Source organism: Cryptotermes secundus, unplaced genomic scaffold (genome assembly GCF_002891405.2).
Source record: "Cryptotermes secundus unplaced genomic scaffold, Csec_1.0 scaffold2068, whole genome shotgun sequence".
Taxonomy (NCBI): Eukaryota; Metazoa; Arthropoda; class Insecta; order Blattodea; family Kalotermitidae; genus Cryptotermes; species Cryptotermes secundus.
The window spans coordinates 5708-28618 of record NW_019720617.1 but is presented as its reverse complement, the minus strand read 5'-3'; the positions used below and the strand labels follow the sequence as shown (position 1 = coordinate 28618).

General features: G+C 41.5%; 1 protein-coding gene and 1 long non-coding RNA gene across 2 annotated transcripts in view; both read left to right on the top strand.

Annotated features, from left to right (window-relative positions):
* LOC111870789 overlaps positions 1-1218 on the top strand; it is a 113427-nt gene extending 112209 nt beyond the window's left edge. The window contains exon 3 of the long non-coding RNA XR_002843919.2: positions 955-1218. This is a non-coding gene — a long non-coding RNA (uncharacterized LOC111870789). The remainder of the gene's footprint in view (positions 1-954) is intronic.
* Positions 1219-1992: 774 nt separating this feature from the next.
* Positions 1993-22556, top strand: LOC111870792 (serine-rich adhesin for platelets). The gene is made up of 2 exons (XM_023863337.2): positions 1993-3752; positions 20364-22556. Exon 2 carries the CDS (start codon positions 20384-20386, stop codon positions 22319-22321), a length of 1938 nt encoding a protein of 645 aa, XP_023719105.1. The 5' UTR covers positions 1993-3752; positions 20364-20383; the 3' UTR covers positions 22322-22556.
* The last annotated feature ends 355 nt before the right edge of the window (positions 22557-22911 follow it).

Sequence of the window (22911 nt, the reverse complement as noted above, 5' to 3'; positions counted from 1 at the left end):
AATGGCCAAAACTTACAAGAAATACCCTTAAAAGTCCAAGAATTTACCAAAAAAATACCTATAAAATTTACATTTCTGTAACCAACAGATCATATCCGAGATTTATATATTTAAGAGCATCGCATAGGATACAAGGAAAAAAAGATGACATGTCATCAAAATCCGGGCCATGGTAATCATGTTAAATGAAATGGAGAGTAAGTAAGTAAGTGGTTGAGTGCCGTTTTTGAATAAACTTACCGGCTTTCAGAAGCTTTCGAAGCGTGGCCCCGTTTACGTCGCACAGCTGGGAAATGCAATTCGCACTTCTTTGCTTACGCAGACTTTATCTTGCTGTTTCGCAACACCAACTGTGAAATATAATTTTATTTTGGATCTTCTCTCCTATCTTTCCGTTCCCTTGTTTCACTACTTGTAATACTAATGAAGTAAAAAGCATTAAAAGTTATATTAATATTAAAATATATAGCATTCAGTTTCAAAGATAAAGATTTGAACTGGTTACCTCCTGAGTACATAAATTTAAATATAACAATTTACAATGAATAAGTCATAAAATTTTCACAAAAAGTAAATCTAATATTACATTAAATTTCAGCATGCAAACTTTCGACCAATCATGGTGACAAAAACTGTCTTCGGCCGCTCAAACATTGGATCGTTGGCTCGAATCGCATTTGAAGCATGGATACCTCTGTGCGTTTATTCTGTGTTTATGCTGTCCTGCTTGCTGGTATTGGCCTTGCGACTGGCCGATCCCCCGTCCAAGGAGTCCTACCAACTGTGTAAAAGATCAAGAAATTGAAAAAGCAGCCAAGACCCAATAAAGGGTTGAATAGCCATACATACATATAGATAGACGTAAACCGTTGTTAAATGCAATTGCCTTTATAATTCTTTTTTCGTATTACATTTTGTACTTCTGCCTCATGTTGGTTTATTTCTTTTTTACAGGGACAATCCAGTGAGGTGGTGCAGTATCGTTCTGTGGTCCTCAAGAGGTGAAGTGTTTAGCCATTTGACATTAATTCCACACCAAACTTCATTAAATTCACTTTATAAGACACCCAGTGGCTACATCCAACACCCACAAAGGCACGTCCAAAACCTGTCAGAATCTACTGGCTTTCGTTTATTTACTGCAACCACCATTCATTCATCTGTAATCTGTCAAGACGACAGGTCCACAGTCTCTTCCAAAATAATTCCTCCACTTAATGCGATCTAGAGCTTTCTCCTTCAAATGAGAATATCCTCTTCTGTCCCCAAGGTCATCCAGCATCTTCTTACGTCTTCTTCCTCGTCTTCTTGTCACTTCTATCCGCCCCTCTATCTTTCCTTCAATAACTTCTTTTAGAAGGCAGTTACCGCGTAAGACATGACCAATCCAACTGCAACCACCATTTAATGCAAATTATGAAATCTGTTGAAAGGAGAGTAAGTCATTGTTTTAAGGGACCCGGATATAACGGATTTCGAACACAACGGACAAAGCCTGGCTAGTTAGTGAGTTAGTTAGTTATTGGAGAGGGTGGGTTTCCCCATGCACTGAGACCTGTATTGGTCCATTGAAAGCCTGGCTGTATACAATCCTGAATTTTTAGAAATGTTGAGGCTTTAAGAAGGTTTTGTAGTTGAAAACTTCTAGTTAGTTAGTTATTGGCCCAATATAAAAACCTTTATGTAATCACATTATATCTTTCTATGTTTATTGCTTGTATTCGCAAGGTATCCCGAGATAGCCCAGTCGGTATAGCGACCGGCTACAGCATGGGCCACCGAGGGGTAGGTCCGAGTCCCGGTAGGGTCAAAAATTTTCTCTTCTCCAAATCGTCCAGACCAGCTCTGGGGTCCACCAAACCTCCTATCTAATGGGTACCAGGTGCTCTTTCCTCGGGGGTAAAGCGACAGGGACGTGAGGCTGACCAGTCACTTCCAATTAGTGCTGAGGTCAAGAAAACGTATATCTATATATCCACTCCGCCATATGCTTTCATGGCGTAGTGCTTAATTAGTTAAGCACAGGCACAACTTTACCTTATTAGCTATGCATATTTCTGTGTACTTCTGTGAATACACCTTCACTCGGTTATAGCGGACTTCGGCGATAACGCGCGCCGTGCCCCCATGTTGCACCGTTATAACGAGGGTTTACTGTAATTACATGAGAAACCATAGCGCCACTACGAGATTCTGTAAAGGAGAAAGCATAAAAATGCACTTCGTATGAAGATACATTAGCTGCGGAATCCATTATGAGTGTCTCAGAAGCTTCTAGCTGTAACAAATCTCGAAATTTTTAAATTGCCCAAAAACCCAATTAAACCCAGTCTTAAGCATCCATTTAGTCTTATTTGTATAAATAATTGTCGTACTAAAACATAAATTACATTGGCTAGTTATGTACCTAATGAGAACTTCAGAATTGTTTAAATAATATAAACCAGCCTTGAACACTGAATCTTGCTTTCATAAGAATAGCACAGCAGTCATTAATATTAATATATTTCTTTCTTCCTAATAACCGGCTGATAGATGTCCTCTACATTGGATTGTGATCCGATTTTCTGTATTTTGGGATAAATGAGAGTAAATTTATGCAAAAGACCGAAGTTCTATTAGACGCCACGCAGGAGATTAGTGTAAAAGTAGAGACAGAGGACTCTAAGAACATGTTGACAGCCCGAAACCGTAATGCAAGCTACAACCATGACATAGTGTCGAGTGTATTAGTGGCTGTAGACGGAGTTCGGATTGGTGAATAGATATATTGACCACTTAAAAGACTAATTTGAGGACATAACTGTAGGTGTGAGGATAATATTAAAATGGATATTACATAATAGTGTACTAGTGTGTGTAGTGAAATTATCTGTCATGCGATTAGGACCAGTTGCGGGCTTTTGTGGGTATGGTAATGAATGTTCAGGTTCCATAAATTGATGGGATATTTTTGGCTAGTTTAGCAACTATTGGCTTCTCAAATAAAACTTTACTCAGTGCAGTGAAACTGATGTTATACAGATATGTTACGATATATCAATATGTTGAACCCAAGTCGATATCGAATTCTTTTCCCCGATGTCTCATGACATAGCTTTATGAATGCCAGCTGGCATTCTGAACTAGGGGCTAGCAAGGCAGCTAGCAATTTTGTCTCATTTCAGACCGCTCCCCGGTTTCGACAGGCGTCGCAAATTCTTGACCAGATACAGAGAATCCACAAGTGAAAGCTGTCCAAGAAAGCCCAACCCACCGATACAGAATAGCATTAAGATGTCGGTATCTCGCCTAGCAATTCAACGTCCCCAACCCCTCCACCGAACTATTCCGCCGTCCCGATGCTGTCATACTATTGGTCGACGCCTCATCTGCAAACTCCTCCCATTATCACAGCATCCATTGGTCGATGGACCAAAATCTCCGCCCTCGTGCAAGATGTTCAGATGGAATAGTGTTTCATATTGGATATAAGGTTTTGTAAAGAGAACAGTTGGTGCATTTCTTTGATCTGGAAGAGAGTTGCAGTGAGGTGCAAAGATGCACAGTGCAGGACACGTGGTGTGCCCCAGCTCTGCGCCGAGTGTAAACAGTGAGTGACGTCGGCACGGGGCTAAACACAGGCAGTGGTAAGGTGCCGTAGCGTCCGCAGGACTGACAGCTGTCAGGTGTCATGAATGGACTATCGCAGATTGAAGCTGTATGAAGGAACGAGACCCTGAATCCGTGAATATCGTCAACACATATCTAAGGTAATTATCAGACAAAATAACTAAAGCTGTCCTATTTAATTATTCATATTATTAATAATTAATGTTATTTGTAAAGATGTGTCAGTAGTCTGGTTACTTGATGAAACAGTTTTAACTCCATACGTTACACAACATCCAGTGGGAATGGATGATGTTAATGACTGATCAGTTAGTCAAGAATTTGGAAGGAAGTTGTCAAATGTATATCCCAGTTTTTTAAAATTGCCAAAAAAAAAGAAAAATATAAATGATATTGTCTTTCTCTGTTAGTTTAGAATGGCCCATAATTAAATAAATTTAATTAAAGATTGGTTCAAGCTTTCTAGAAGTTGTTAAGAGGAGATAAACATGCGGATACATAGACACACAGACAGCAAGGTGATCTCATAAGCTTTACTTTATTTTTACGAAATAAGGAAAGTAGACAGATATTATAATTATCAGTCAGAGAGTTGGCACGTTTCTTGGCCTGTTCCGGCTTGTTTAAAGATCTTCACCGGCTCCTAGATCCATGTGATTTGCAATTATTTATGTTTATTGAAGTCTGTTTCTCTTAATTCTGTTGAATCCATTTTGTTTAGAAAATGTGCCCAATGTGATATAGAGTTCTTATTATTTTAACAAGTTTTAATTTCTCTTATATTCCATTCAAGTGTATTTCGGGATCCGGGATAGACAGGCTATGGGTTGGACGCCTGAGGTTCGATTCCCGGCAGAGGCAAGAGATATTTCTCTACTCCACAGCGTCCATATCGGCTCTGGAGTCCACCCAGTCTTCTACCTAATGGATATTGGGGGCAATTTCCGCTGGGTAAAGCGGTCGTGTCTTGGACCTGATCACTCATCTCCGCCTATTCACGAAAGGTGGAGCTCTACCTTCACTTTCCCATACGTCTTCATGACAGAGCACTCAAGGAATTAAGCACAGGGACAAGTTTGCCTTTTACCTTTACCAAGCGCATTCCGTCTTTGGGATCATAAACTTCATTTCAGCAACTGTAAGTGTTCTGTCGTTTGCTTGCACTGTTCAGTATTCATTTCCATATAGAAATGTGGGGTAGAGTTAAGGCCTTCGGCATTTCTATTCGAATGTGTTCCTGAACTTGCACTGGCTTATAATTCCTGTTTATGAGGCCTGTTATTTCGAAAAAAGTGAAAAAAAATTCACTTATAGACCCTATATGTTGTGCCCTCCATATCCTAAGCAGCTTCCAAGTATTTTTTTTTAATTCGCTTAGTGAGGGGTGGAGTCCAACTGGGTCCACTCGGCACGGCGGCCACTGATTGGCCTATTGTAGCCTGCCCCGGGTGATTATAATGATGGAGAATTTGGTGGAATAAAGATTGGCAGGGGAAACCGAAATACAGGGAGAAAAGCCGCCCCAACACCACTTTGTTTACCACAAATCCCACGTGACCAGACCCGGGATCGAACCCGGGCCGCCGCGGTGGGTAGCCAGCGACTAACCGCTTGAGCTATGGCGCGGCCAGCATCCAAGTTACTTCGATATGTTGACTTCCTGCATGGCTTTTTTGCTTATGTTAATTTCTGTCGGCTCTATACAGCAAAATGCCACAATTTATCATCTGTCTGTTCAATTTTTCATCCCATAGTACCCAATAATTCATTCGGTTTAGGTGGTCGGTCTTCTGGAAGTGACACATTTGCGATTGCTTACGCATATGCAAGAACTAACATGTAAACAAATACTCTTGATATATTTAATTCTTTATTCCCTCCACTCCTTAGTTTTGTAGTATTTTATTCAAGTACAGACCTTACATTAATCAGCATTTCGGTTAATGGATGTAGATACATACAAATTTGAATTAAATGTAAATATTATTTTGTTATACGTATTTGCCTGTATTTACTAGCTTTAAGCATTCTATTTGGATTATATTTTCCATGTGCTATCCAATGATTTTTCACAATATAAGAACAGTAAAAGTGTATCTATATTTTGAATTGTTTCATTTTGGTCCGTTACACTATTAATCACCAATTGTCAATAGATACACAATACACATCGCGTAAGATACACCCGACCACAAGCCCACACAACCCCGTGCTGANAAATATATATTGTTGCACTTGACGGAAAATCTATTGACAATTGGTGTATCTATATTATCCCCTTTTCTACCTTAAGGCAAAGTTCTGAATTGTGAATCCCCATATTTAACTATTTCGAATCATTTTCCAGTTCAATATCTAAAATATATATGTTGCCTATATTTTATAATGTATGTACAAGGATCTTACCCCTCTACAGGGTTCTTATTCTCCCATCTCCACTTCTTATGATGGGGATAATTATTACATCCCTCCATTCATGTGAGATTTCTTCCGTTCTTCAAATATTTCATTTAGGAATTTAAAAATTGTAACTTACATTTTCTAGATTTATAATTTTAGAGTCCTGAATTTATAGTATCTTCTCATGAAGGTTTGACACTTTTTTGTTTTCTCTAAAAGTTCTGTTAATTCCTTAATCATTCTCAATGCGCCTTCATCATAATTAATCCTATCTGAAATATGTCATTTCTGTTCTTCACCTTCTTTCCCTTTTACATACAGCAACTGCCACCAATCCGTAAGCCTCTACAGAACTGCAGAAATGTGTCTTCATTCGTTTCATCTTGAATTCTTGGAGTTCCTTTGACGCCCTTATTGTTTTAAAATTAGATATGTGCCCAATGTAGATTTGTGTACAATAAGAAATATAAAATTAATATTTGTAATTGAACATAATATTAGAATATGTTAAAATAATATATTGTGATGCCATTGCTAGGCAGTGGCTCTGTAAACACATTCCCGAAATTACGCTCTCAACAATAGAATGAAATCCATTGCTAGGTAATTGACCAATAAACACGCATTCTCGACAACAAAAGACGATGTTTTCCATGGTGCCCATGCCGAGGAATTGTAAGATGGCACAGTCATAAAAACTGGAGGAGTACAATGAGTACAAGGGAGTACAACGGAGTAGTCAAGCCCAGTCGTAGTTAGGTTCAGTTCAGTTGTCCGTTGAAAGTCAGCCTGTGAAGAGAAGACCCAGCATGACATTGTCATAAATCCGTTGCCAGGATACGACTAGTGTAGTCTGAGAAGATTTAACGTGTCCCAGTGAATTGTGAAGTGAGTAGATTAGCGATAGAACTATAATTGATTGTGATTAAGAGACATTGTTAAAGCAGCTGTTAATAAATCCAATCATCCACTCCGAAACCCGTTATTATTAGTCACGGAGCCATAAACACGTGACAGTAATTTTTTTATTAAAGAAATTTGTTACAGATGCTTTTATAAATAGATTCTTTGAAATATTATTGGTAATGATTAGAGTTTAGAATAAAATAAATTTCAGATTTATTGTATAGGCAGTCATATTCATTATCATCTGTAAGGGTTAAGTTTATTTACCCGCTCCTACCTCAAATATGAAGCCATATTTTTCTTGACCTTCCTGGATCACGTCTTCCTACGGGTTGACGATATTAATTTTCTTTGGAGCTCTTTCTGATGGCGTCCCCTGCAGATGTCCCAACCAGTTTTCTCCCTTTCCTGTATCTGCTTGTCAAACTTCCTCATTCCTGATTGTTACCTTGTTTATTCGCTCCTTCCCCTCTCCCATAGGGTATAACTTCCTGCATACCGTAGAAACCGCAGTTGTCCTTCACATGTTCTCTTAACAGTTCATGTTTCGCTACCATGCCATATAGGCGTCAACTAGAACATTGTTTTCTAATACTGTAAGCAGCCTCCTCTGTGGTCTAGTCGTCAGGGTTCCTGCTTACAGATCCAGAGGTCCCTGGTTCGATTCCGAACGCTACCAGATTTTCTGAGATGTAGTGGTGCTGGAACTGGGTCCACTCACCTTCGTGAGGATAATTGAGAAGCTGCTTGAATCGAAAAGTAGCGGCTTCCGTCTAGGAAACCGAAATTAATGGCCGTGAGGTTTCGTTGCGCTGACCACGCGACACCCTCTATCCGCTGAAGTTGGCACTAACTTCGCCGATAAGCGGCGGTCGCTCTGTCGGTATAGTTCGTTTGCGGACTAAATCCAAGAAGTTTGTTTTATTGTTTTCTAATATGGTAAGCAGACTCAGAGCTTTGCAGACACCTCCATGCTAGAATTGTGAGTGCAATTTGAGTTTTCCACGACGGTGTAAGGTCAGATCGTGGTCTTGTTCGTAGCGACATGGGTACCAGTGTGGGCAGATGCCAGTGGTTACCTACTGCCCCATCATTAGGTTAGACTGAAACTTCCGCCTCTATGTTCAGGATAGACTCTTGCCAACCTTCCTTCAGCCGCTCTATTGTTTTGCAGTGTGCAAAAATTACTCTGAAAATTTTGCATATTTTTATGCAAAATTTATGGATCCCTAATTGAGCAACAGCAGTGTCGCTCCAACATCATTAATTCGCGCATCCGCCATGATAACATTACTGATGTCAAGAAATGTAAGATGTAGAAAGTTGTGGTTACCTCCAATGGCACAATGTTCATGACAAATTTTGTGAGCCGGCAAACTGGTTCAAAAGTTGTAAAGTAACACACAGAATTATCATGGTGACATCATGTATCTAAGTGTTTCCTTTAATAATGAAATGACGTAGTTATGAATATTATTACATATTACAAAGTGTACATAAATCAGGAAATCGTCTTGAAAAGGCAGAAATATTTTCCTGCACACCCCTTCCATTCATCCCCACCCCCCAGCGCCCGTCTTCACGGTTCTAAGATTTAAAACCAGTGCAGCTGATATGGTGTGATAAATTAATGGCAACCAAACACGGGTTCTGTGGTTGTTACTTCTGCTTGATGTCTGGGAGTTCCAGAGTTAAGTACTGAACCAATTTTTTGTGTTTCTTTTCTCAATTTTTTGTAGTAAAATAATGGGGTAATGCCCAGAAATAATCCTTCCTTCATAATTACCCATTCGCAATCACGCCCATAAAACTACACAACTTTTGAATTAGATAAAACACCGTTAAACAAAATTGTCACTCTTGATAATACTGGCGAATTTAGCCTCGGTAAGCCATGTTAATTTCAAAATGAACCAGTTTGTAAGAATTGAGGTTTTCACAGCGGAGGAAATATACATTGTTGTTTTCGGGATTGTGACACCGTGTAGTCTGCTAGATGGCTAGGAAGGTGCCAATCTCCTCGGAGGAACATATCGTCGCCTTAATGATAGGGCCAGTCTGTTCATCCAACACGTTTTTACCCACATATCAGACTACACGATGTCATGACCCAGAAGATCAGAATATGATTAAAGCCGTTTGTATATCGATCCAAACAATCTGAGTGGAGCGTTAAGTTTATCAGTCATCGGAAACAATCAGATGTTAAGTGTGCATCGACCCTGTTAAACTTCTAAATTTGCAGTGAATTCCTAAGGTTCTGACGCTAATTAAGCAAGGAAGAGAATCTCGTCGGTATTCGAACCCATGACGCTGACTAAACAAGATTATAAAAGTTATCGTCGGATAATTAAGTGACTAACTACAAGTAATAGAATTCGTTTTGAGAAGCTAAGAGTCTCTACGAACAAGGTTCATTCTGTTGGGCTCTGTCCTCAGCCAAATGAATACAATCCACATTGAAATAACATATTTCATCAACATCGATTTCAAGGTCTCCAAAGTAGTCTTCTGTTTTCATATTTTCCTAGTAAGACGTTGTATGCATTTATTATCTCTGGCTACGGGCTGGACGGCCAGGGTTCGATTACCAGAAGGGTAAAGGGGCTTCCATCTTCTCTACTGCGTCCAGACCATCTCTAAGGCCCACTCATCCACTTATACACTAGGTACGAGAGGTTCTCTTCACGGGATAAACCGACCGAGGCGTGAAGCTGACCACTAGCCTCCAACTACTGCCGAGGTCAAGCCATACGTCTTCATGGCGTGGTGCTTAATAAATTAAACGCAGTAAAAATTTTACCTTCACTCGTGCGTTCTAAGTGTCCTGTCTATAATATAAAACTGAAAATAAACAGAACCCAAAGAACCAATAAAGTCAGAAGTCCATTTAAAAATAACAATAAAGTCGACAGAAAGATGGACTAACGGTGGGGGTACAGAACGTCAAGGAAATTCCTCACTGCAACTTAATTTACTGTAAATTTTATCTGCAGTGCTTGAATTTTGAGCTGCGATATTCTACAGGTGCGGCCAATCCTCAAGCCGCAAGTCCAGATACGGAGCTCATGCAACTATGTGGTTTAACTGTTGACAATATACCTGAGAAAGAAGCTGTGTCATACTGATATATTGGGTTTTTGGACTTTATCCATCGTCCTGGTTTCTAAGATAACTAATAAAAACACGACGTTTCGGAAACTGGATCTGTTTCCGTCCTCAGGTGAAGGAAAACACCAGTGATTGAGGCTAGCTCTTTCTAACGGACCCAACAGAATAGGTGTTTTCCTTCAACTGAGGACGGAAACAGATCCAGTTTCCGAAACGTCACGTCGTGTTTTTATTAGTTATCTTAAAAACCAGGACGATGGATAAAGTCCAAAAACCCAATATCTCTATGTGTTATACACCATCGTCAGAATCCTATAGTAACTACAAGCTGTGCCATAGCTCAGGTGGTTATGTTCTGGCTTCTCACGCGGGGGCTCGCGTACAGTCCTGATGGCACTGGTGTATGTTCTGGGAGTTTCTCCAGTTTGTCCATGCTAATCGTCTTTCCCTCAATGCACACTCATTGTTCACAGTTTTCTGTGTTTTGCAGTGGCTCCAAGCAAGCAGCACGCTATTACGTATTTGGTCTTTAATCTCTGAGTCAGCACTTAGCTGACTGAGGAGTAAGGAATATTATTTTGTGTATCTGATAAACACTGACAATAAAGTACAATTAGGTACGTCTAAAACGGAACCTGGTTTGGGCTGAAACCTGTCTGAAACGGAATTTGGATCTAGCTGAGACTTTCCTGGAAAAGAACCCGGACTGAGCTGTGGTTTTCCTGAAACATAACGTGGACTGAGTTGAGGCCTGCCTGAAGTGGAGTCGGGGGTTGGACCGAGATATTCCTGGAACCTGGACTGAGCCGAAACCTGTCTGAAAAGGAATTTGGGTGAGCTGAGACCTTCCTGAAACGGAACTTGGGCTGACTTGAAGCCTGTCTATAATGGAATCTGGGTTGGACTGAGATCTTCCTTAAGTGGAACTTGGGTTGAGCTGAGACTGTCTGAAACGGAATTTGGATTCAGCTTAGATTTTTCTGAAACAAAACATGGACTGAATTGGGTCCTCCCGTAAACGGAATCTGTGGTTGGATTGAGACATTCCTGAAACGGAACCTGGACTGACTTGAAGACTCTCTGTAACGGAAAATGGGTTGGACTGAGACCTTCCTGAAATGGAAAATGGGTTGAGCTGAGACCAACTGGAAACTGAATATGTATTCAGCTGGGACCTTTCTGAAATTGAACCTGGGTTGTAACGAGACCTGTATGAAATGGAATCTGGATTAAATTATATCCTGTCGGTACCAGAAAGATGCAGTTCTCTAAAGAATATAGAGCAGAAAGAAATGTAAACTTACTTCTGACAAACGAAAGTTGATGAAGGATAAAGGAAAAGAGAAATAAAAAATTTAACCGAAAACAATTTCTGAATAAGCGTAACGTTTTTATTAATATAATTTTAGCACTTAGACATCACGAAATGAAACTTCCTGCCAGGAAGCAGAAATGATTCGGCTTGTATATCTAAAAAGGTACTTACAGAATCACTACATACTGAAAAGTGTACGAAAAATAAAGAAAAGCATAGGTACAGGCAAGTAAATAAAGTAATAGGAAGAAAAGCATTAATACTGTGAAATGTATAAGAAATCTAGAAGAAAAGAAGGAACAAGAAGAAATGGATGAAATAAGATGGAAGTTGAAAATGACACTGCTCTGTAAACTTGTAGTGTAGATACGTAGCGCTAATTGTCATTACGATTCAAACAACACAAACACATGAACTGTCAAGCATCTACTTTGAACGTGAGAAATATTCAAGTACTTTAGTGTCGGTTATAAGCAGGTTTCATTGTAACAAGAACAGAGATAACAGACATTATGAAACTCTAGAAGATAAGGTAGAAAGTCTCAACTTCTGACAGGCCACGGTTAATTTATTACTAAAATTTTCCGGGTACGTGAAAACGATTTTTACAACAGTGGGATAGTTGAGATAAGGAGGAGACCAATAATGTCTTCCGGATCGCCGGCTTGGAAAAAATCCACTGAAATTAAGAGGAAGTGAGTTACGTGTCGACTTCCTTTACCTCTAAATTTGAAACGACTTCTTATGTAACTTTAACGTTGCCGCCAAACATGAAATTGCACTCTGAGCAGTTTACTGGCAATAACCATACACAGTATGCTGTTTAGAGTAGAAATCGGAATATCCGAGCTAATTAGCTTATTAATCATTTTGTCACGTGAGGGAGTGGATTGGAGATTTGATTTATTGACCACACACGTGCAACTCGTAACTACATTTTACATTTCACTCTTACAAACGCTAATGTTCTCAGTATGTTACACTCTCCACGTGTCGTTTCCTGGTAACGGCTTTAACAGTGGAGATCCTTCAGCTCACGCCACTGCAGGATAGCCACCGTCTCACAACTGATTTATTCAAAGTCAAAATCAAAGTTACTTTACGACTGGTGGTCTATCGCCAGTCAGTTGGTCTTGGTGCCAAGCCCTTTGAGATTCGCGACCACAGACTTTTTGAACAGAACTCTGTTCTGGTTATAACATCTCGGCACGGACCACTCAGAAATCACAGCTCCTCAATATTCTACTTCAATTGTTGTTTATTAAGAATCTGTTGACTAGCAGTGGTTGTTGTTTCGTTGTCTGTTTCGTGGTCGCTACCCAGCAATGGGTCTTTACATGCCGCAGCGGGATTAGATTATTGTTTAAGGAAGGGATTTATCGTGAAGTCAGCATAGCTAGATAGGCTACAGTCTCCACCAAGCTTTCTACCAAAAAAGTCTTCACAGTGTATACACCGGCGGGCAGCAAAGTACTATTTGCCTCCGCATAGTGCTTTGGTTAAGAATATGTGGACGTATTTCTCAGTTTCCTCATATGTCCTCGCGACGTGGTGCGAAAGCAGAGAAACATTTTTAAATTTACTTCTGATCACAGATTGAATCTAATATTTTGAGTTATCTATACGTCGCATCAATTTGATTCCAAATTTCAATGTTGAATTGGAAATTTTAAAAGAATTACATAAATATTTTGACACAAATAGGTGTAAATCAAAAACATAGCCACACCGGAACACACAGTCACGGAAATTTTATGTTCTTTGTTTCACAACACAATGCATTTCACTATAAGTTTACCATCCTCAGATTAGGAAACCTCTTAGCCTTAATAAGGACGATTGTATCCCTTGCGTTGCAAAGACAGGGTATAAAATCGTTCTGTGTTAGTGTTTCTTATTGAAAATATTAAAACCAATGCGTGCCCTAGTCACATGACACGGCGTGTCCTCAGGTTGTGGATAAAGACAGCCTGCTGATGTAGATGTGAATGTGTAGAATATGTAACTGTAGGAACGGGGTTTGAAGGGGCAGGCAACCCATACCGTACAAAACACAAACATCTTCTTAAATGTAAGAGAAGTGTCGCATTTATAAACTTCAAAATATGGCGAGATTAATTCAAGGTTAAGTTTGCAGGGCTATGTAGCATGCATGCGAGAGCTTAGAAGCACATCTTAGTCGGGATACCTGATGAGACAATATTAATTCTGGAACGGGGCGTATATGCGAGGAGATTTTTAAACATTATCATAAAGAAATGGATTCAGCCTCTCCAGGATTAGGGCCAATTTTCAGTCTCTTTAAAGCACAGCAGTGAATATGGTTGCTTAAAAAAATTAGGTGGGAAATTTCTTAACCTGGTAAGCGATCATTACCAGATTTACAAGGTTTCCCCCAATAATGTTACATGTTCCTCACATCTCATTCATCTTGAATTGATTAACCTCATGATCTTTGGGAATGAGTTTAACTGACGATGGGGTAGGCAGTAACGTAGTTGGTTGAGGCACGATGCTACAAGCTGGAAGGTCGCGGGTTCGAGTCCCAATGGGGTGCATCTTTTCAGTTGACCTATTTTTTCCAGCCGCACTATGGTCCTGAAGTCAACTCACCCTGTAACAGGAATGAGTACCAGGATTCTTCCTGGGGGTAAAGGGCGGCCGGTGAGTAAGGCTGACAATCTTACCGTCATCTGTGAACTGATTATCTTGAGAAAATGTGGGAGAATCGACGTCTCTCAACGCTATGGGTCTCCATGGCCTGTTATGGGATAGCCCTCCACGGGTCTCTAACATGAGTCATATCAATCCAGTCCATACAACCCCATACCATCTCTCTAAGATCTATTTTAATATTAACCCTCCAACGTACTCCTAGGTCTTCCTAGTGGTCTTTTTCCTTCTGGCATTCCCACCAAAATTCTATATGCATTCCTCTCAACCCCATGCGTGATGCAGTCCTTAGCAATCTCATCTTCCTTGACCTGACCATTCTAATTATATTTGATGAAGAGTACAAGTTATGAAGCTCGTCATTATTATGCAGTGTTCTCCAACACCTCCCATTTAAGGCCGCGCCATAGCTCAAGCGGTTAGTCGCTGGCTTCCCACCGCGGCGGCCAGGGTTCGAGCCCGGGTCTGGTCAAGTGGGATTTGTGGTAGACAAAGTGGCGTTCGGGAAGGTTTTCTCCGAGTACTTCGGTTTCCCCTGCCAATCTTCATTCCACCAATTGCTCCACAATCACCCTCAGCTGTCATCTGAGGCTGGTACAATAGGCCAGAAGTGGCGGCAGTACAAGGAACTTAGTCCCACGCCACTAGCAATAAAAAATCACCTCCAATTTCATCTCTCTTCGGTCCAAATATTCTCCTCAGCGCTCCACTCTCGGATACCTTCAGTCTATGTTCTTCCTTTAAGAATCTAATTTTCCTTGATTTTACTGCGACACTCTAGCCTCACTTCTCTTCTTTTAGTCCAAGTATCTGCTCAGCACATCGGGTACAAAGATCTTAGAGTTGATATCGAGGGCATAACTGCCCTCAAGTTATGTTACACTTTGAGCCCACTGATGCAATCTGAACTCCGTCTTGCATTGTAACTACAGCTGAATCGTTTTTGATATAGCTCATCAGGTTATATTGTTAAGAGAGCGGACAGATCAGTTGTCTACCCTCAGGTTCCATCTAATAAAAATTTAATATAACTACTTTGACATCTTTAGATCTGTAGAATATGGAGCCAAACGGAACGCACCAAATGTTAATAGCAGATAGGCCCCAGACAATCAAATGTAATAAAGCCAGAGAGATGTTAAGATATTCAGGCAGTATTTATTTCTGGATTTAGAAAAATACTTAAGAAAATCCATCTTGAAAGTAGTCTTCTGGGTTATGGCACCGTGTATATGTGGTGTTAACCGACGTTTCGGAGGAACGTATCGCCTCCATCTTCAGGGTAGAAGGAAGCGAAGAGACCGTGGGAACCGGTAAACCGGTTCTCACGGTCTCTTCGCTTGCGGATTTCTTATATTTTTCCTTCTACCCTGAAGATGGAGGCGATACGTTCCTCCGAAACGTCGGTTAACACCACATATACACGGTGCCAAATCCCAGAAACCTGCTTTCTTCATAGTCACCGCCGTGAAGGCCTCAAATCTTATAAAATCCATCTGATTTCTCTTGAACGTAAATAAGAAGTTACCAGACATATGCAGTACCATAGCACTCTTCCTAGATTTAACAGGAGCCAAGCTAGCTCAGTCAATATAGTGATTAGGTAATGGGATGAAGGTCTAGGTAGCAGCAGGGATCCTTCTGCTCTTTATAGTGTCAAGACGGAAGGTAGACCACCCTCCCAACCAATGGCTAATGGGAACCGTTCAAAGCGACCGGAGGGTGAAACTAACAACTAGCCATCATATAATGGCTAGATAAAAAAAATGATAGGAGCTTTCCCTCCACTCCATTGTAAATTTTCATGTGATGGTTCCTAATTGAACACAGGAGCAGCTTCAACTTTATTTCAGTGGGTAATATTTGAGATCATACAATGGTTTACTCTAGAGCGACAAGAACCAACGCAGTTTACATTTTATCGCACGATATTCTGTCATAAGTCCACGCGTGTTCCACATGGACTCTTCTGAAGATGACCCTAAACACTTCTTAAGTTCAGTAGCTGGAGTAAATTGCATATTGTGGAGCTTCATAAGTTTTAACATTCACCGAATATAATTAGGGTGATCAAATCTAGGATTATGAGATGGGTAGGACATGTAGCCTGCAGGTAAGGGATATGAGAAAAATGTTGGATACTTGTTGGAAAATGGGACGGTATGGAGTACCTACCTATGTGCAGCTACGGGCTGCAAGTACGGGGTTCGATTCCCAGCATGTGTAAGAGATTTTTCTGTAAAACAGCGTCCAGACCGACTTTGGGGCCACCAGCCTCTTATCCGATGGGTACTGAGCGTGTAAGGCGCCTACCACGTAGGGAAGCTGACCTACACATAGTAACCTACACATAGTGCCGAGGTCAAGACTGGTGGAGTTATACCTCCACTTCCCACATGTCTTCATGATGTGGTACTTAATTAATTAAGCACGGGAACAAATTTACCTTTACCTGCTGTAATTATGTATTGATTGAGACGTTGCGTTACCATTATACAAGTCGTCAAACATAATCCTTTATTACAACAATTTGTTTCGACTACTATGCAGTGATCTACTTAACCATATACTAAAGAATCTTCTATGAAGGGAAGGGAACATTTTGGGCTCCTAAAAATAACACAGGAATAAGATGATAATAATAGAATGGATCTTAAAATAATAGGATGTGGGGGTGTGGACCAAATTCATCTGGCTCAGGGTAAGTCTATCGATGGGCTGTTGGAAACACGGCTATGAACCCGCTGCGTTCCATTCAAGGTGGATCATTTCTTGACCAGCTGAGCGACTATTAGTGTCTCAGGAAGCCATCTGCTCCATGTAGTTAGATACATAAAAATACGGCAATAAAATAATTTTAAAACGCTCAAAAGTTTGTGTAGTTTTGTGACCAAATCTGTGAGCTTTCATTCCACGTGCCCCTTGGTCCAACACGTCACAAATGTGCAGACGAAGAGACGTTTCGGTAAGAATGGCATATCACTAATTATTCAAAGAAACCAAAATTCACTGAGGTTGTTATTTACTAACAGGGGCCAGAGTAGGTTAGTCGGTAGAACAACTAGGGCGATCGGGGTTCGATTCCCCACAGTGGAAATATATCTTCTCTTATCCATAGACTCCCGACAGTCTCTGGGTCCCACCTCCTATGCAATGAGTACAGGGGGCTGTTCCCCTGGAAGCAATACGGCAGAGACGTGAAGATGACCACTCACCTCCATCTATGGCCACGGGTAAAAATGGTGGAGCCATATCTGCCCTTCCCCATACGACTTCATGGCATAGTGCTAAGTGATATAATTAAGTACAGCTGTAACGTTGACGGGGTTTATCTTCTGGAATATAATGTTCTGTAGTCCGTTGAAAGTCAACCAACGTTTCGGAAGGACATTTCGCCTCTATCTTCAGCGTCGAAGAATAAACCAAGCAAGACACCAAAGTGAAGCAAGTACCAAGCAACGACGTCGGTTGACTTCAAACGGTCTACACTACATTATATCCCAGAGGATAGAACTCTTCATAACCACGGCTGTGAGAACCTCAGATCCTACACAGCGCTATATCCCAGGAAACAGAACCCTTCATAACCACCGCTGTCAGAACCTCAGATCCTACATAGCACTATATCCCAGAACTCTTCATAACCTCCGCTGTGAGAATCTCAGATCCTACAGGGACAACTTTAATTACTTAGTAACTTGGCTTGGTACTGCATGTAGTAGAACACATCAGACGTCGCTTTCCTATCTCAAGGTTACACCAATTAAAATTATACTTATTCTACTTTAATCCCTCCAGAAAACTATGCCATACCGTCACCTGTAGGGGGGTACGCGTGACCAATAATCGTGGAATCTAGATTTGACGATTAGGTTTATTTGACATCACTATTACAATCATACGCGGTTATAACAGTTCACACAGTCAACTCTTTCTCGGTCATGAATACGAGTACCTCGCTGTTGTCTGCATATTGCTCCTCTGTTCTTCGGTGCTCTCCCTTATTCTGGGTCTCCTTCCGACTTCACTTCTCAACTGACGGCTTCTCAGCTGGTCTCCTTTTTATCCTTGCTAGGCGGCTGGGATAGGAATCACCTTCTTCAAGAGTTCTGTTTTAGAAGTCGTTACTGTACAACCTATGATACGTTGCTGTGGTTAGGAGCTTCCAACAGTGAAACAGTGAACCATAGTAATTAGAACCGTTGCGTAGCAATTCACGCCTATTATTCTAATGACTGGTAATACGTTAGTTCAGCCGTTGGCTGGCAATGGTTCCGACTCCGATACTCCGGCCTAAAGCCGCGCGTCATAATACTAACAACACTGACCTTTAATGTGATGTATGTTAGGACTCTCAAGAATTAGACCGCGTTGGTTTAATAATATTGCATCCAGGTCCTAGACCCTTAGTGATATTTCAAACAATTTTATTTTTTCACGGTGAGAAGATTTTAGCCTCAGGCCCAACCTCTAAACTGGAAGACCACCCCTTGTCAGCACTACGCGACTGTCTATTCAATATATTAACAGCTTCCCTCCAAAACTGATGGCCGTCTCCTCCATCCGCAACCTGAGGAGGCGCCATGCCGTGGTGACAAGGGCACCACCTAACATGGAATGCATATGGGAGAAGGGTGGGAAAGCCAGAAGGAAAGAGGCCTCTAGGATGACCAAGACGTAGGTGGGTGGATAATATTAAAATGGATCTTAGATAAATAGGATGGGGTGCTATGGACGGGATTGATCTGGCTCAGTGTAGGGACTAGTGGAGGGCTCTTTTGAACACGGTAATGAACCTTCGAGTTTCATTAAATACTGGGAAGTTCGTGAATAGCTGCGCAACTGGTAGTTTCGCAAGAAGGCCTCAGATCCATGCAATTAGTTAGGTTTAAGAATATTGTTGATCTTTGTAATGTCCCTATTCAAGGAACTTTCTGGAGACGACTGCACCGAAGCTACTGTGAACCATAAGTGAGGGTTTCTTATAAATTTCAACAGTCGCTTGATTAGGGCCTGAAATATAACAGATCTAACAGATCCCTACAACCCGTCGAGCTCCTCCCTATCCCCTCTATACCTGAGGCATCCAGAAGGAAACAATCGCAAATTCTTTAGATGAATGTATCCGAAACAAATAATTTCACGTCAATTTGACCAAAATAAAAGAACTTGTAAAATCCCGTGACTGCTCAAAAACACCTTTATATTTTGAAAAATACTCTTTTCAGAAATGTGATGCCGTCTAGTCCTGTACAAATACACCGACGTTTTGGAGGAACGTACTGCTGTTACCTTCAAATACGAAGAATAATTCAAACAAGCAACTTCACGAAGCAAGCTGCTTCGCTTACTAAGACACTGAAGAAAACGGAGGTACTTTCCTCCGAAACTTTAGTGAACTTCTACCAGGCTAGACTGTCTTATATCCCATAAGTTAGTGCTCCTCATTTTTGCCGCCATAAGAACCCAAAATCGAACAAAAGTTTAAGATTTTTTCTTTTACACATCTCTACATCAGCCGATATAAGTTACCATTTCACGATTTCAGCACATCTCTTCATCAGCCGCTTGACTTCTCATTCTACAGCTAAAGATGACGCCATAATTCTGTTCACAATAAACTTCATCCAGCAGAATCTTGCTTCGGAAGCTAATAGTCGCTCATCTTGTCAACAAATGATATATTTTATTATGGGACACACCATTTGAATATTCTCTTAACAAAAACTCGGAACTGGTTTCAATCTTGAGCTAGCTAAATCCGACCCACATTGTCATAACCTGTTCCTCTTGCGACCCTCACGTCCCTCCAACTACACCTAGGCCTTCCATGCGGTACCTTATCCTCAGGCTGTCCGACTCGCATTGTGTTTGCAATTTGCCACTTCTAAAAAATACCCCACCCATCTTATCCTCTCCGATATTACGACCCTAAAGATATTTGATAAAGAAAAAACAAATTATGAAGCTCCCAATACAGTTCTCTCCAATTACATGTTCCGTTTTCATATGACCAAATTTTCTGCAAATATTCAAAGCATCTAATATATATTTTTCAGTAAAATTAACGTGAGACACAAAGTTTCACGTCCATGCAGTATAAGAAGCAAAATTGTANCTTAAAAACCGGGACGATGGATAAAGTCCAAAAACCCAATATATCAAAATTGTAGTGGTTTTGCCGATAAGAATTAAACATGAAATCAAATACACTAGCCATGAAATATTCCACATTGAACAACGTCCTTAATTTTAAGGTCTACTAAAGCTGAGGATGGAGTATGGTGGGCGCCAACCTACTGATAATTTTAATTTGTCAAGTAAAGAATGTGCATTCTGTTTGCAGCACTGTGACGTCCCATCAGAATGACTATGGATATTAACATCCAGCAGCGCGTACGTGTCGAGACCAGTACGGCCCTGATAAACAGCAGCAGCAGCCCTACCAGTAACAGTGCACGGAGTTCTGTGTCACCCGACAGCAACCGCTCCCCCGTACCACCAAACACACCCTCATACTCCCCTAACCTGCCCACCACGACCACTACAATCACCCCTCGAAGCATCAAGCGCAGCTTTGACGTCGCATTCCTTATGGCTCCTGATGAGAACTTGGCGAGGAAGCAGTTACAACAGGAGAAGCAACTCAGATTGGTGTCTACAGGCTGTCTGATGAACCGTACCTCACCGGTACCGACACACAACACATCGCCACGCTCATCTGTATCACCGCACAACATGGTACTCAACAGCCACAATCCACTGTTAGGTGGCGTTACGGAATCCATTGTACCAAGGGCATATGCGGAGCATGCGCTGTTAGGAGATATGACCGACTCTGCAGTGAGAAACAGCAGTCAAACTGCTGTTGGAACTGAGGTTACTCCAAGGCAGCATGGTCAGAGAATTATGATAAGTACACACCAAAGTAAGGTTGGATTGTTTGAACATTCAGGCCTCTTAGTTCCAAAAACGGTTTATAATCATGAAGATCTTATGGACAGAGTCAGTAAAAGTCAAATTAGCGGGAGTAAAAGTCAAGATTTTAATCTTATCAACATGACCACTTCAAGATCTAGTTTCCATCATGACGATGTTTTAGAAACATGTGGCAAAGGCCAAACGGACAACGATAGGAACCAAAATTCTGCAAGCAACACGTCAACAGGCGTAATGATCAGAAGCGCCTTTACTAAAGTCACAACTTCATCGACAAAATTTGACGCTAGTAACCTTTTAAATGTACCATTACCGACGTCTCCATCGTCCATGTCCTCCACATCCGGGGGTCTTTCCCCAGATCACACAACTTATCAAGAGAGTATGAGCCCTCCCAGCATGGGAGCTGGTTCAACATTGTCCCCAATCCCACCACATTTTATGCATTCAAGCTCAAAACAGTTCCAAAGTTCCATACCGTTACTATCACCCAATCACCACCTCTCACCCAAGTCTCTGACAGGTTCATCGCCTTCAGGAGGAAAGACGCTGACGTCATATTCATCAGCAGCATTTCTGCTTCAGCAAGAAAGTAACAGCCTGAAGAGTATCAAAGCTAGCAACGGCCTCTGCAGCGGTGGAACTCCTCTGGGATCTAACAACGGGAACTTCCGAAACGACATCGACAGTTATCTGATGAAGGCATCCATAACAGCCAGCAACCAGCATCACCATCTGTACAGCGCTAATGAAAAGGAACTGCTGCCTGGGTTTCCCAACACTGGGTCCAAGTTACGACCTGCCAGCCTGCTCTATCACCATCCAGAGTCCGTTGCGGCATACTCCACGCTGGCAGCGGCCGCCTATCCATTCGCTGCAAATTTTTCCACGACGGCCGCCGAACTTCTGGTCACACGTGCCCCCCCACCAAGCATCCTGACGGCGGCGGCAAACCCTGCAGCGGCAGCAGCAGCAGCTGTAGTGTCAGCGTCGCTTTTACCCCCATCCTTCGCCGCTTTGTCACTACCAGCGCAAAACGTATGTGCGAAGTGTAACATTAGCTTCCGCATGACTTCGGATCTGGTTTACCACATGAGGTCGCACCACAAGGGCGACCATATTAACAGTGACATTATGAGGAGAAGAAGGGACCAGGAGAAACTGAAGTGTCCGGTATGCAGTGAGAGCTTCAGGGAGAGACACCACCTTACAAGACATATGACGGCGCACCAGGACAAGGAGGGAGACATGGTGGAAGAAGCGGATGATGGGCACAGGAACGACGCCGGAGTGGAGGCTGGAGGAAGACGGAGAATAACAACTTCGGCGATGATGGTAGCAGGGCATAACGCTGTAGCTAAATGACAGAGACCACTGCAAAGACGTCATCAGCAACAGACAAAGAAGTTATTAGGGACGCCTTTAAACCAACAGAATTTGTATGTTCTGGGAAATTACAGTCAACAGAGCCAGTTATAAACATACTCTTGCATTAACGACACGACACAGAATAATGTGCAGATGATAATCTTTCGCATTTGTGCAAGAAAACCCGGGAAACAGAGCGCGTAGGATCGTATGGGTTTTCTTGACATGAATGCGTAATTATGAATATAGAGACGGTCTCGGAAAGGCTGGACTTTTGCTCCGAATTGGCGCGGATGATGGATAGGGAGGATTTTATTGCTCTCAGTCGCCATGGCAGCTTCAGGTCTTGTATTAATATTTCTTCCCTTCAACTTCAAACACATATTACACTCATAAGTATACGTTGACTGTCATCACAGTACAGTCTTGAGGTCAGCGACAATCGATCTGAGGGCAGTTTTATTGTTTAACCTAAGAGATTTCTTTCGATATTTAGCGTGGGACAACGTTCTGATTAAGCGCGGGAGGCTGGAAGTTAATATCCGCCCTACTGGAGGGATAGGCCTACTACAGTCATATCAAAATAA